Source organism: Geotrypetes seraphini, chromosome 8 (genome assembly GCF_902459505.1).
Source record: "Geotrypetes seraphini chromosome 8, aGeoSer1.1, whole genome shotgun sequence".
Taxonomy (NCBI): Eukaryota; Metazoa; Chordata; class Amphibia; order Gymnophiona; family Dermophiidae; genus Geotrypetes; species Geotrypetes seraphini.
The window spans coordinates 92,083,445-92,096,440 of record NC_047091.1 but is presented as its reverse complement, the minus strand read 5'-3'; the positions used below and the strand labels follow the sequence as shown (position 1 = coordinate 92,096,440).

The following is a 12,996-nucleotide window of genomic DNA, read 5'->3' as shown; positions in this document are numbered from 1 at the left end:
GCTGGGGCGTTCAATGTGACTTCATCAGTTCTTAGTGGAGACCTCTGCTCAAAGATCATTTCAAGGATCTCTGCAGATATTTGGAAGTTCCAGATGAACTCAGCCCTCCAGGTCACACCTGCAGCAGTCTCCAACAAGTCATAATGATGCCATGCAAGCTGCCGATCTCCCTCGGATAGGAGGGAGGTTGGCAGCTTACTGGGAGACCTGGGCGAGGATTTGCGAGGATCATTCAAGAGGGCTCTCCGACCAGACAGCCAGAGAAAAGTTCAAAGTCCAAGGAATGATAACAGGAGCTGAATGTTCGAGCTGTAGAAACTGTACCAACCGAAGAATCGGGCTTGGGCAGCTATTCCATATACTTTATCATGACCAAGAAGGAGTCGGACTAGAGATGAATTTTGGATCTGAAGTCCATCAATGCAGTGTTGAAAGCTCCCAGACTCTGGATCAAGACTGTTAGTCATAGCTGTGGTGGCTTCAGGGTCTTTTGTAGCCTTTGGATTTAACGGAGGCTTAATTACATATTCCCATATTTCTGGACCACAGGAAATTCTTGAGACTTCATTTCTTGGAAGACATTTCTAATTCTCAGCACTACCATTTGGTATGGTGACTGTGCAATACAATTGCGCCAAGAAAATAGTCATGGCAGCAGCACACCTACACACGGTGGGGATCCAGATGCATCCCTACTTGAACTTTAAAACACATGCGGACTGTGAAAAACTGCAGGAAACAATAAAAAATAAAAACTGCAGGAAGACCTTAGGAAATTGGAAGACTGAGCATCTCAATGGTAGATGAAATTTAATGTGGACAAATGCAAAGTGATGCACATTGGGAAGAATAATCCAAATCATAGTTACCAGATGCTGGGATCCACCTTGGGGGTCAGTGTTCAAGAAGAAGATCTGGGTGAAAGCAAACAAGATGCTAGGAATTATTAGAAAAGGGATGGTAAAAAGACTGTTATAATGCCTCTTTATCACTCAATGATGCAACCTCATCTTGAGTATTGTGTTCATTTCTGGTCTCCTTATCTCAAAAAAGATAATAGCAGCACTAGAAACGCTTCAAAGAAGAGTAACCAAGATGATAAAGGGGATGGAACTCCTCTCAAATGAGCAAGGACTAAAGAGGTTAGGGCTCTTCAGCTTGGAAAAGAGACAGCTGAGGGGAGAAATGATCGAAGTCTGCAAAATCCTGAGTGCTGTAGAACTGGTACAAGTAGATTGATATTTTTTTTTTTTTTTTTACTGCATCAAGATTTACAAAGACCAGGGGGGCACGCTATGAAGTTAGAGTAATACTTCTAAAACTAATAGGAGGAAATATTTTTCACTCAGAGAATGCTTAAACTCTGGAATGTGTTGCCAGAGGATGAGGTAAGAGTGGTTAATGTAGCTGGTTTTAAAAAAAGGTTTGGACAAGTTCCTGATGGAAAAGTCCATAAACTGCTGTTGAGACAAACATGGGAGAAGCCACTGCTTGTCCTGGATCAGTGGCATGGAATTCTGCTACTATTTGGGGTTTTGCCAGGTACTTGTGATTTGGCTTGGCCTCCGTGAAGACGGGATACTGGGCTAGATGGACCATTGGTCTGATCCAATAAGGCTATTCTTATGTTCTTATGATTGGCTTAACACATGTAGCGGGAATGGACAATGTACAGGCTGAAGTTTCACGTCCGAAAATGATGGCAGAGACCCTCTAGTACAGCTCTAGCTGGAGACAGGATTGCTGTATGTGTCCTTCGAAGATTAGCATCCCCCCAGGATTAGTAATTCAGGTGGTTCCAGATTGGCTGTATCAGCAGTGATATGCGGATTTGGTTTAGCTTCAGAGAGACAAGTGTCTCAAAATGCCACTTCATCCAAATCTTCTCTTGCAGGAACCAGTTGCCATGGAGGATCCAGAACATTTTGGGCTTATGACATGGCTCTTGAGCGTACAGCCTTAGCACAGAAGGATCACTTGGACATGATTATACAGTCATGTGAAAAAATTAGGACACCCCATGAAATATTCAGTTCTTTCTTAAGAAATGTTCATATATTAATGTCAAATCTTTTTTTAAATTTATCTTTGGAAAAGAAAGTGATGTCATTGCAGGTAAACAATAAAAATTTCCTTGATTTACTCATGAAAGAATAGATATCCACAAAAATGTGTATTCTAATGTCTCTAAAGATGTTGGTAGTCGCATGATTATTAAAGCCATCATCTGGCCGTCAGAAGTCATAAAGCTAATTAACTCAAATCCTATGTTAGACATTTCTATTAATTCAAATGAACAATTTTTTTTTCAATTCAGCATTTTTAGCAACTCTGGTTATAACAGGTGCATCGGACATATTCCTGGAAGTAAAGATTTTAGATACAGATAAATACACTGATATTTTAAGATGGGTTTTTTTTGTTTTAACATTTTAAATATTGTGCAGCTTGTCGTGTTTAGTTTATAAGCATCCAGTTTAGTGCAACTTCAATGAAATTGGACAAAAATATTATCTCAGATGGTTCTGCTGTGTGTGTATATATATTTTACTCCTGATGGAATTCTGCGCACAAAATTAGCAAATTCTGCAAGTTTATTTGTCAAAATTTAAAGAATATTTTTGCTAATTATTATTCATATTTAATTTAAAATGTTTATCTTCTACCTTTGTCTGGATGTCTTATTTTTCCATCATGTTTCCAGTTTCTTTTTCTGCTTTTGTGTTGTCTGCTAATTCTCCTTCAAGTGGCTGCTATCCATTTGTCTTTTCTTCTCTTTCCTGTCTATTTTCTTACTACACCTGCCACAGACATATTCATCATTTTCTTTTAAGCTCTTTTCTGTCTCTTTTTTACCCTTCTCCTCTTTCACTTTTCAGCTACTTATCAAATTTCCATCTTCTGTCTTACTCCCCATCTCATTCCTTTCTCAACCCTCCATTTCCTTTCATCTTCATCTTCAATGTACCCCACATTATCATTTTTCTATCCTCTATTATATCTATCTTCTCATCTGTTTCCTTGCCACCCTCTCCTCCCCCTCAAGCTTCTACCATTCTCAGCGTCTTTCTTCCTCTACGTTTATAGTCCAGCATCTGCTCCCTCTTCCTTCCTTCCCCACCCTCATAGCCTGAAATCTCCCTCTCTCTCTTCTTTTGTCCCTCCTGCACTCTCCCCTATGGTTTAGAGTTTCTCCTTCTCTCTCTTCTTTTGTCCCTCCTGCACTCTCCCCTATGGTTTAGAGTTTCTCCCAATCTCTTCCTCACTTCCATTGCTAAATATCTCTCCATCACTCCATTCTGCTCCTAGATCCAACATCTCCCCTTCTACCTCTGTATCTCTCTCTCTCCCTTTCATCCACTCTCATGCCCAACACTTCTCTCCCCCTCCTTTGTATCCCTCCCCCATGCAACATTCTCACCCTTCCTCTTCCATATCCAACATTTCTGATTTTTCTATTGCCACCATTTCTCTCTTCCCCTGCCTTGTGCCCTTGGTCAAATCTCTCTATCCTCCTCCATGCACCATCTCTCCCTTCCTCCCCTGCATTATCTTGTGCAACATTTTACCCTCTCCCTTCACCATGCATGACTCCTACCCCTCCCCCTGTGCCAGCATGCTTCTTTCCTCTCACCCTCTTCTTTCCTCACCATGCCAGCATGTTTCCTTCCGCCTCTCACCTGTACTCTTCCTAGTAAGGCTTGCTTCATCAAGTCAAGCTATTGGCTGCTGCTATCCCGGAAGCCTCCCTTCTGCCGTGGAGAGACTTCTCCAGCCTGCTGCTTGCTTTGGTTTGGCTTCCCTCTGAAATAGCTTCTGATCGTGAGGCCAGGAAGTGACATCGGAGGGAAAGCCAACGCAGGCACGAGCAGCAGGTTGGAGAAGCTGCTTGTGCTAGTGGTACCGGGGTAAGGGAGGGCATGACTATGGTGTGAGGGATGGGGAAGATGCAGGGGTGTGGGGGAGAGGCAGAGAATGGTGGAGAAGAGGGTGCACGGGGAGCGCCTCCTACCCTTGCTATGCTACTGCCGATAGCTGACACTGTCTATGATTATGTGCAGGAAAGGGGGAATTCTGTGTGATTGTGCAATTCTACACAAATTCTGCATTGCACTAGGATGTAATTATACCACGAAAGCCATTGACATTTACTTTAATTTTTGATGTCATATGATGAACATTTTGTAAATTTGTTTCACTGTTTAAAAACAGTGGATATATGTTTATTTATACTTATGTGATCAGCTAGTCTTGTAGCTGTTTTGATGATGGCGATTGGAGCCCTTGGGTGAAAATAATTTTCCCTGAGCCCTGGATCTGCATATTTCTTTGATGGGTCAGGTGATATTTTGCAGAGTACAGGATGTTTAGCAGCCAAGAGTTCTATCTTTCCAATGTTGACCTTTTGTAGATTGAAACTTGTCTCTCCCTCTTGCAGTGTACGGTACAAGTAAAACTTGAGCTGGGACACAGAGCCCAGTTAAGGAAGAAACCAACCTCAGAGGGGTTCACGCATGACTGGATGGTTTTTGTACGTGGCCCAGAGCAATGTGATATCCAGCACTTTGTGGAGAAGGTGGTTTTTCGACTCCACGAGAGCTTCCCCAAGCCCAAACGTGGTAAGTAGCGTGAAATGAAGAAGGCATCATAATAGCTTCTTTCAAGAATGATTTGTCTTTTAAAGAAAAGAATGTAATGTGACCTTAAAGAATGTTTTATAAGCAATAATATCTACTGTAAATGGCCACTAATTGTGAGTATAGACTTTTGGGCACAAATGCTAAAATTAAGCAGCATAGCCTTGCCTCTTGAAGTAGCATAGTTCCCTTGCTAGTCTACTTGGGTAAGTAGAAATAAAGGTATTGGACTAACTGAATTAGATTTGTGATTAGCTTTTGAGGTATGCTGCCTTTCCTTAGCATCTGCAGCAGATGAATCCAGATACTTGTGGCTTGTGACCATCTACCAGCAGATGGAGATAGAGAACTGAACTCTGTCTTTTAGGATAAAATGCTCTTTAGTTGGTATTCTCTATCTTCAGCTGGCCGATGGATGGTTTCTTACAAACTTCTGGATTCTCTGTGCAGTAGCTCCTGTACTGGTTGTCCAGTTCAGTAGAGCTTGGGGTGGTGCTCATACTATTCGGTGACAGCTTTAGGGGGTACACCTGGTGATGGTAGGTCCCTTCCCCCTTCCCCTCTTCTGCCATTGCCTCTGTATTTTGATCTTCCTGAAATTAATAAAAAATAATCTACTGAGGTGTTTTGTTTTTTTTTTTGGGGGGGGGTTGAGCAGTTCTAGCTGCTGTGACTGAGATTTGGCAAAATTGTACATTTTCAGACGGTAAGGAATTTTGAGCAGAGAACTAATTAATAATATTAAAAAAAAATCTTCAGAGAAACAACAAGGAGTAGATATTGTTCAAATGAAAGAGAATTTAGGGAAACAGGAGACAAAACTCTCCGAAATTGAACAAACAAACTTTGGTTTATTAAAAGAAAGGGTTTACATGGCAAGGAAAATGGAGAGTTTTGAAAATCAGCTGAGGAAGAATAATTTGAGACTTTTAAACTTTCCTAAATCTCCAATCATCTCTCCCATGGAGATGGTTAGGAAATATTTTAGGAAAATATTGTGTATTCCACCAGATTATTTACCTCCCTCCGATTGTAAGAGTTAATTACTTGTAGTTAAAGTACTGTGGAGGCTTCTACTCCTATTGAAAATCAAGGAGATAAAAAGGGGAAATTAGATTTGACAACCTTCCTAGAGAGTTCACTGGAGGTGGTAACTGAGAGAAGAACTCTACTAGTTACTTTAGCTTTGGAAAATGACTGCGATTATGTTATGCATTTATATTTCCGACATTTGAATGACCAGTTTTTTGGGGCCAAAATTTGTTTATTTCCTGATATGGCTCAAAAGTCCCAGAAGCAGAGGAAGGAGTTCTTGGCATTAAGGCCAAGAGTCCTAGCTTTGGGTGGAATATTTCAGCTAAAATTTTCTGTAAAATGTTTTATTACTTATCAAAATAAGAGTTACTTACTTTTTGAACCCAAACAGCTGTTGGAATTTATTGAATTGAGAGAAGGAAGAGCAATTGTGGCCGATAATATTTAGCTTGCTATACCAGCAGTAGGTAACAGAGTTATGCCGCTTCTTAGTATTTTGTATTATTTTATTTGAATTATTTCCTGTTGATATCCTCTAATATTGTGGACTAAATATCTAACAATTGTTTTTTCCTGATTTTATGATTTCATTATCTAATATAATAAAATGCTAGGCCGCGCATGCGCACTCAAAAGTCGTGTTCCCTGATCCGTCACGGAAATAAGACTGCGCATCCACGCCCCTGGCTCTCACTGTGCACTATGCTCAAGCTGCCGCCATGGCTCCTCTCTCGAACTGCAGCAGGATCGAGAGAGGAGCTGCGGCGGGGGCTTTCAGGACAGAATATGATTACCATGTTTCTTTAGGCAGCCCCGGTTGTTTACTTGGATTCAATGTCAGCATTAGGGTTCGCCGGCCACCAGCCGTGAGAGCCGGGTGAGGAAGGCCGCTGCAGCCTCGCGGCTAGGTAGGGGGACAACAATTGCGCTTATGCTCAAGCCGCCGCCACGACTCCTCTCTCGAACCGCACCAGGATCGAGAGAGGAGCTGCGGCGGGGGCTTGAGCATAAGCGCCATTGTTGTCCCCCCTACCTAGCTGCGAGCCTGCGGCGGCCTTCCTCACCCGGCGGCCGGCGAACCCTAATGCTGACATTGAATCCAAGTAAACAACCGGGGCTGTCTAAAGAAACAAAGTTTCACGGTGCTTGGCCCGCCAAACAATTCCTGCCGTTGCTGAAATTTGCCCCACCATTCCTTCCCTTCCTCCATCAGGTACAGTTCAGCTCCGCCTATGTTAAAAGGAGCTGCTTTGAAATTGGAGCACTGCCGCCACCGTAACACGTTCCCTCTGCCGCGGTCCCATATGTCAGAGAAGGGGCGGGATCAAGGCAGAGGGGAAAGTGCTATGGCAGTGGCAGGCCTCCGATTTCGACGCAGCTTCTTTTAACATTGGTGGATTCACTGCACCTGATGGAGGGAGGGAAGGAAAGGTGGTTGTGCGCTATTGAGCCCCTCTTTGCCCTCAGACCCTCTCCTAACTGCTCCCTCCTGTCTCAGACCACTGGGGGGAGGTGCCTGTCTTCAGCTGCTGGGATGGAGGGAGGGAAGAAGAAAGAAGGGGCCCTGGCAAGCGAGTTATCAAAAGCCAACCATAGCCTGGGACCCCTACATGATATGAAAAATGACCAGACAACAAAAGGTAAGAAAAATAATTTTATTTTCTGTTTTGTGATTACAATATGTCAGATTTGAAATGTGTCTTGAGGGAGGCTGCCGCTGCGGCTTTGGACAGAGGGGTACCATTTTCGTGGGAGCCGGCCTTCGGAGAGGCTTGGGACGCGGGAACGGATGCGGGAGGGGCTGCCGCTGCGAAGGGCTTTGGTGGGGGAGCCAGCCAGATCACGAGTGTGGGGCTGTTGTAAGCGCGGATTGGTCAAGGAGCCGCCGCTGCCGAGCCTTTGAAATTGCTCTTCCACCGTCACTCCCTCCCGCCCCAGCTCTGCCTCTGCCCCTGCCCAGGTTCAAAAGCAGGAGAGGCGGTTATCTAGCACCCGTTAATCTAACGGGCTTAAACACTAGTTATGTTATATTGATCTATTCAAGTTGTATGTATTTCGCTTGATTGAAATTTGAAAATTGCATAAAAATAAATTTAAAAAAATTTAAAAAAAATCTAAAGAGGGTTGTTTTTGGTTTGGTTTTTTTTTAGTTCTAGCTACTGTGACTGAGATTTGGCAATGGATTGCATATTTTCAGGCAGTAAGGAATTTTGAGCAGAGAACTTTATTTTGGGTTGAGTGTTACTTTTAAATTTTATTACTCAGGTAGTTTAACTCACTGTTTGAGTTGTGAGAAGATCAAATGCAGCTCCCACTGTGGGAAGCTGTGAGCAGTGTCGGGGATATGTCTGGAGGGTTTTGATTTAATTCCAGTTCTGGATGCATCTCCCATGGGTGGGCAGGGTTCTTCCCGCAGAGCGGATAGGCCCATTTTCCTCTGTTTTTTCCTGCAGTCACCTGCAATTGGGTCCAAACTGCCTCAGCATACGCTCAGGATTCATTTTAACCTCATCCTCATATGGCTATCATGCAGGCTACTTCTGCTAATAAGATGGTCAAGGCTGGGATTGTACAGCTGTTTTCTCTGGAGTTTCTCTGGAGCCTGCTTCACCAGGCTTATCTTCTCAGACAGTTCCAGCAGCAGTCAGGCCTAGGAATTTTTGTGCAATCAGTGCCAGGTGATGTGACTGAGCAGGCTTTTTACTCTCTGACTTTGGAGCCTTTGGGGAAGAAATAGCATTTGGACACTGCATATGAGGTGGGATGGTTGTGGTAGCGGTGTCAGAATTATCGCTGCAGGCTGATCTTCAGGAGGATCTTGAGGGAGAAATCGTACCTGATGAGGCTGGTAATGATTTTTTATAAGGAAGAGGTGCCTTCCTTTATTATGCAGGTCCTGGATGTCTTCAGTATTTCTACTTCTGAGTGTCGGGGTCCTCCTATATTCAATTGAAAATGGCTAGCACCAGAAATTCTAAGGCCTTTCTGGTACATAACAGGGCTGTGGAGTCGGAGTCTGAGGAAATTTCGGGTACCTGGAGTCGGAGTTGGAGTCAGAAGTACAAAAAACTGAGGAGTCAAAGTCGGAACATTTATCTACCGACTCCATTTTTGAACTTGGCATACCAATCACGAGCGATTCTTTCAGCTATAGCACCCACTATATATACAGCACAAATGTTGCGAGCAGCTTCTGCGGCCTTAGAACCTTGATTAAAAGCAAAAAGAAGGTGATGTCGAAAATGCTCATTTCTCTCAACTTGACATTCCATTTTAACGATCTGAAAATTAACAAGTGCTGTGGAGGAGGAGTCGGAGGAAATTTCGGGTACCTGGAGTCGGAGTCGAAGTCTGAAGTACAAAAAACTGAGGAGTCGGAGTCGGAACATTTATCTACCGACTCCACAGCCCTGGTACATAAAATCATTCAAGAGCTCATTTCAGCTCAGTGGTGTATGCCTGATACAGGCTTGTGTGTCTCTTGGGCAATGTTACATCCTTAGTTTCTGTATAACTCCCCCTACTTCTGGGTCCCCTCTCTTATTTCTCCATACTAGTGCTGCCCGATTCACGATTCGAATTGATTCACCGATTCACTTCGAATTGATTTGATTTTGTAAAAAAATCAAACTCACCGATTCGTCTGCCCCCTTGCTAGAGACTCGTTCAGGCTTTCCCTCTACCACCGAAATCCTTCCATCTAATGTAACTTCCGGTTTTGCAAAACCGGAAGTTACACCAGAAGCAAGGACTCCGGTGGTAGAGGGAAAGCCGAGTGGACCTCTGGGTGCAGAATGGCGGCAACAAGGTGATTTTTAATTGGTTGGCTAGCAGCAGATACCCATGCCTCATCTTCCCGCATGCACACTCATGCTTCCCCCCGGAGCCCAGCAAATGCCCCTGATCCGCCACCTGCATGCACCGCTCTTGCTGCTGCTGCTGCTGCTCAGTGGCGCGTGCCTGCTCTTCCGAGTCCTGCCAGTGACTGGCCTTTCATCGACCACATGATGGCCAGAGCCCTGTGCACCTGCGAGCACCGGGTGATGTGGTGCCACACGGGGGCTCCCGAGGAGCGGTGCGAGCACATTGGGAAGTGCTGTAGTGCAGAGACACTTCTCACTCAGCTTTTGCAAGGCCCGCATCTTCTGCAGCTCACAGGAAAAGTGTATGTCCGCTGTGTGAAGCCCAGAGTTCTTGGTAGGTGCCACAATACACGAGTGTTGCCCTCTGTCAGCCAACTACTAGGCTTCTTTGTTGGGAGTCAGAGCAGGGGGGAGAGTGGAGATGGACTTGGAGTTGGTGGACTGAAGAAGGAGAGATGGGGAGAAGATGGAGGGGGAAGATGGATGGACTTGGGGAAGGGAGAGATGAACTTGGGGGAGAGGGAAGTTGAGGGAGGGATAGAAGAAATAATGGATCTAAAAACAAGAGAGGGAGAGAGATGGTGGACAATGGGATTTAGGGAGGGAAGGAACAGAAAGGGAGAGAAGTTGTACACGGGGGGGAGGAAAGATACTGGATAGAAGGGTAGTTGGGAAGAGAAAGGGAGAGCTGGTGGAACCTGGGGTGGTGGGGAAAGAGGGAGAGATGCTGGATGAAAAGATAGTTGAGAAAAGGTGGATCTAGTTGAGAAAAGGTGGATCTGGGTATGGAGATGAAAAAAAGGAAAGATGCTAGACCTCCGGGGGAAGGAAGGGAAACAGAAGGGGAGGACAGAGATAGAAGATGGATGGTTAGCACAAAGAAAAAAAGAGATCCTGGCAAGTGAGTTTTCAGAAGACAACCAGAGCCTGGAACCAACAAGATCTGAATAATGACCAGACAACAAAAGGTAGAAAAAATAATTATATTTTCTATTTTGTGATTACAATATGTCAAATTTGAAATGTGTATCCTGCCAGAGGTGGTGTTAGACCGCGAACGTGAGCTAGGATTTAACAGAGAGAGCTAAAGTCTTTTTTGTTTATTTTGTTTACACCACAGCGCCAGTGTGGGTAGGAGAGGTGCAAAGGGGGCTATAAAATAAACCCATCAGGATGTTTGAAAAAAAATACCCATTTGGGCAGGAAAATCGAATCGAAAAATCGATTCTATAGGCTGAATCAAATCGAATCAAAATATTTTTTCCTGAATCGGGCAGCACTACTCCATACCCCTTCCCTACTACTTTCCCCCTTCCTCCTTGAGCCTGTTTAGATATGTGCGACGCACAAATGGAAGATTAGATTAGATCACTGTTCTTCAACCACCAGTCCGCAGAAAATTCCTGCCGGTCCGCACAGGTCTGGCGAGATCGACAGCTGCAATTTCCTGCCGGTCCGCGCAGGGCCGGCAAGATCGACAAGCTGCAGGCCAAAATCATGGGGAGCCTCAGACAGTGGCTTTCTCCCCTCCCAGCAGCTGTCGGTACTTACCAGTCAGCGATTCACTAAGGCAGCCATGGGGCTTTTGCTGAGTCGTGTCCGCCTTTGATGATGCAACTTCCTCTTTCCTCAGAGGAGGTGCAACCCATCAAAGGACCCAAGGCTACCTTAGTGAATCGCTACGCTGGCAAATATGGAGAGCTGCTAGGAGGGGAATAAGCCACTGTTGGAGGCAGGGAAACTGCTGGGCCAAGGAAAAAAATGGATAGCTGCTATTGGACCTGGAGGGAGGGAGAAGGAGAGATGCTTCTGGGAGGGGAGGAGGGAAAGGAAGCTGCTGGACAAGGGAAAAAAAGGGAGAGCTGCTACTGTACCTGGAGGGAGAGAGAAGGAGATATGCTGCTGGGAGGGGAGGAAGGAAAGGAGTCTGGAAAGCTGCTGTACAAGGGGAAAAAAGGGACAGCTGCTACTGGACCTGGAGGGAAGGAGAAGGAGAGATGCTGCTGGGAGGGGAGGAGGGAAAGGGAAGGGAAGAGAGTTACTGCTGGACAGGGGGAGGAGGGAAGGAAAAAGGAAGGAAACAGCTGGCAGGGAGATTAGAGGAGGGTAAGGGGAGAGACAGGAATGAGAAAGTAGAGAGATGGGAAGGGGAGCAGAGAAATTTCTCGAGAGCAGAGAAATAGAGAGGGACAAAGATGCTAGATCTGGTGTAGGAAAGATAAAAATGAAGAAAGCAGTGAAGCTGGAATGAATCATGTAAAAAGGAGAGAGCGGGCACAGGCTGGATGGAAAGGGGAGAGGGGCATAGAAAGAAGACAGATACCATATGGAAGGGGGAGAGAGGCAATAGTGGATGGAAGGGGCAGATGCTGGATTGAAGAGACAGAGAGGGCAGACGCTGGAAGGAAGAGAGTGAAAAGAAGATGAAAACAGAAACCAGAGACAAAAGGTAAAAAAAAATAATTTTATTTCTAGTTTGTGATTAGAATATATCAGATTTGAAATATATATCCTGCTAGAGCTAGTGTTAGACATAACTGGGGACTGCAAAGCCCAGGCAGTGCTTCTTTAGCTTCTAGCTGGCTTAGGGCTCTCTCTGAACAGGGGGCAGTTGCCCTAGTTGCACTCCCCTAACACTATTCCTATGTGTGACTGTGGTATTCTGTTAGCATGATATTTCTGTGTAGCATTCTGTAATAATTTGGCTTATTCAGTGTTCTTGATAGTAGAGGGGATATATGTGAAGGGGAGAGGAGACAGGGGTTTTATTGATCCTTGCTCTGTATTATTTTTATTTATAAAATGACAATTGTACAGAATATTGTTTCTTTTTATATTTTAATAAAATATACATTCAATATAAAATCTTCCTTATCAACAGCAGCAGATGAATCCAGAGACTAGTGGGATAATACACATCTACCAGCAGGTGGAGATAGAGAACTGAATAACAGGTGGTCCCATTGGTTGGCATGCTCTCTGTATCATCAGTATTCTCTATCTCCCAGCAGGTGATGGTCGCTTTTCCATTAGCTCCTGGATTCTGGCTGGCTGGTTGTTTCTTCTTCTGTTGGGATTTTTCTCTTCAGGTAGATAGGGGTGTTTGGCTGAACAGTGCCAACTTTGGGAGTTACACCTGGGCCCTCCCAGGTCCCTGCTCCACCCTCCTCTCTGGTGGATTGAGGCTTTTTTCCTGGTCCTCTTTTTTTCTTCTTTCCACAAAAAAAAAAAAAAAAAATTGGGGGGGGGGGGGGGGGGGGCCAGAGTGCTGTTGCTGGACGGTTCTGTCCTGGCAGTTCCGGTCTGCAACTACCAGCTTGAGCAAAGATGGACTCGGGTAAGAACTTATGTTATAACTTCTGTGCATTGGTGGTTGGGTCTGCTGGTTTGCTTCTGGGAGTTTTTGCTGACATGCAGTGTCCTGTATGCATTCCCTCCATTCCCTCTCATTATCAAGACTC

General features: G+C 44.8%; 1 protein-coding gene across 5 annotated transcripts in view; it reads left to right on the top strand.

The window, feature by feature from the left end:
- MLLT1 (MLLT1 super elongation complex subunit) overlaps nucleotides 1-12,996 on the top strand; it is a 310,004-nt gene that overhangs the window by 59,996 nt on the left and 237,012 nt on the right. For all 5 annotated transcript variants that reach the window (XM_033956582.1, XM_033956581.1, XM_033956583.1 and 2 more), the window contains exon 2: nucleotides 4,439-4,619. In XM_033956582.1, coding sequence (XP_033812473.1) covers nucleotides 4,439-4,619 — 181 coding nt within the window. The remainder of the gene's footprint in view (nucleotides 1-4,438; nucleotides 4,620-12,996) is intronic.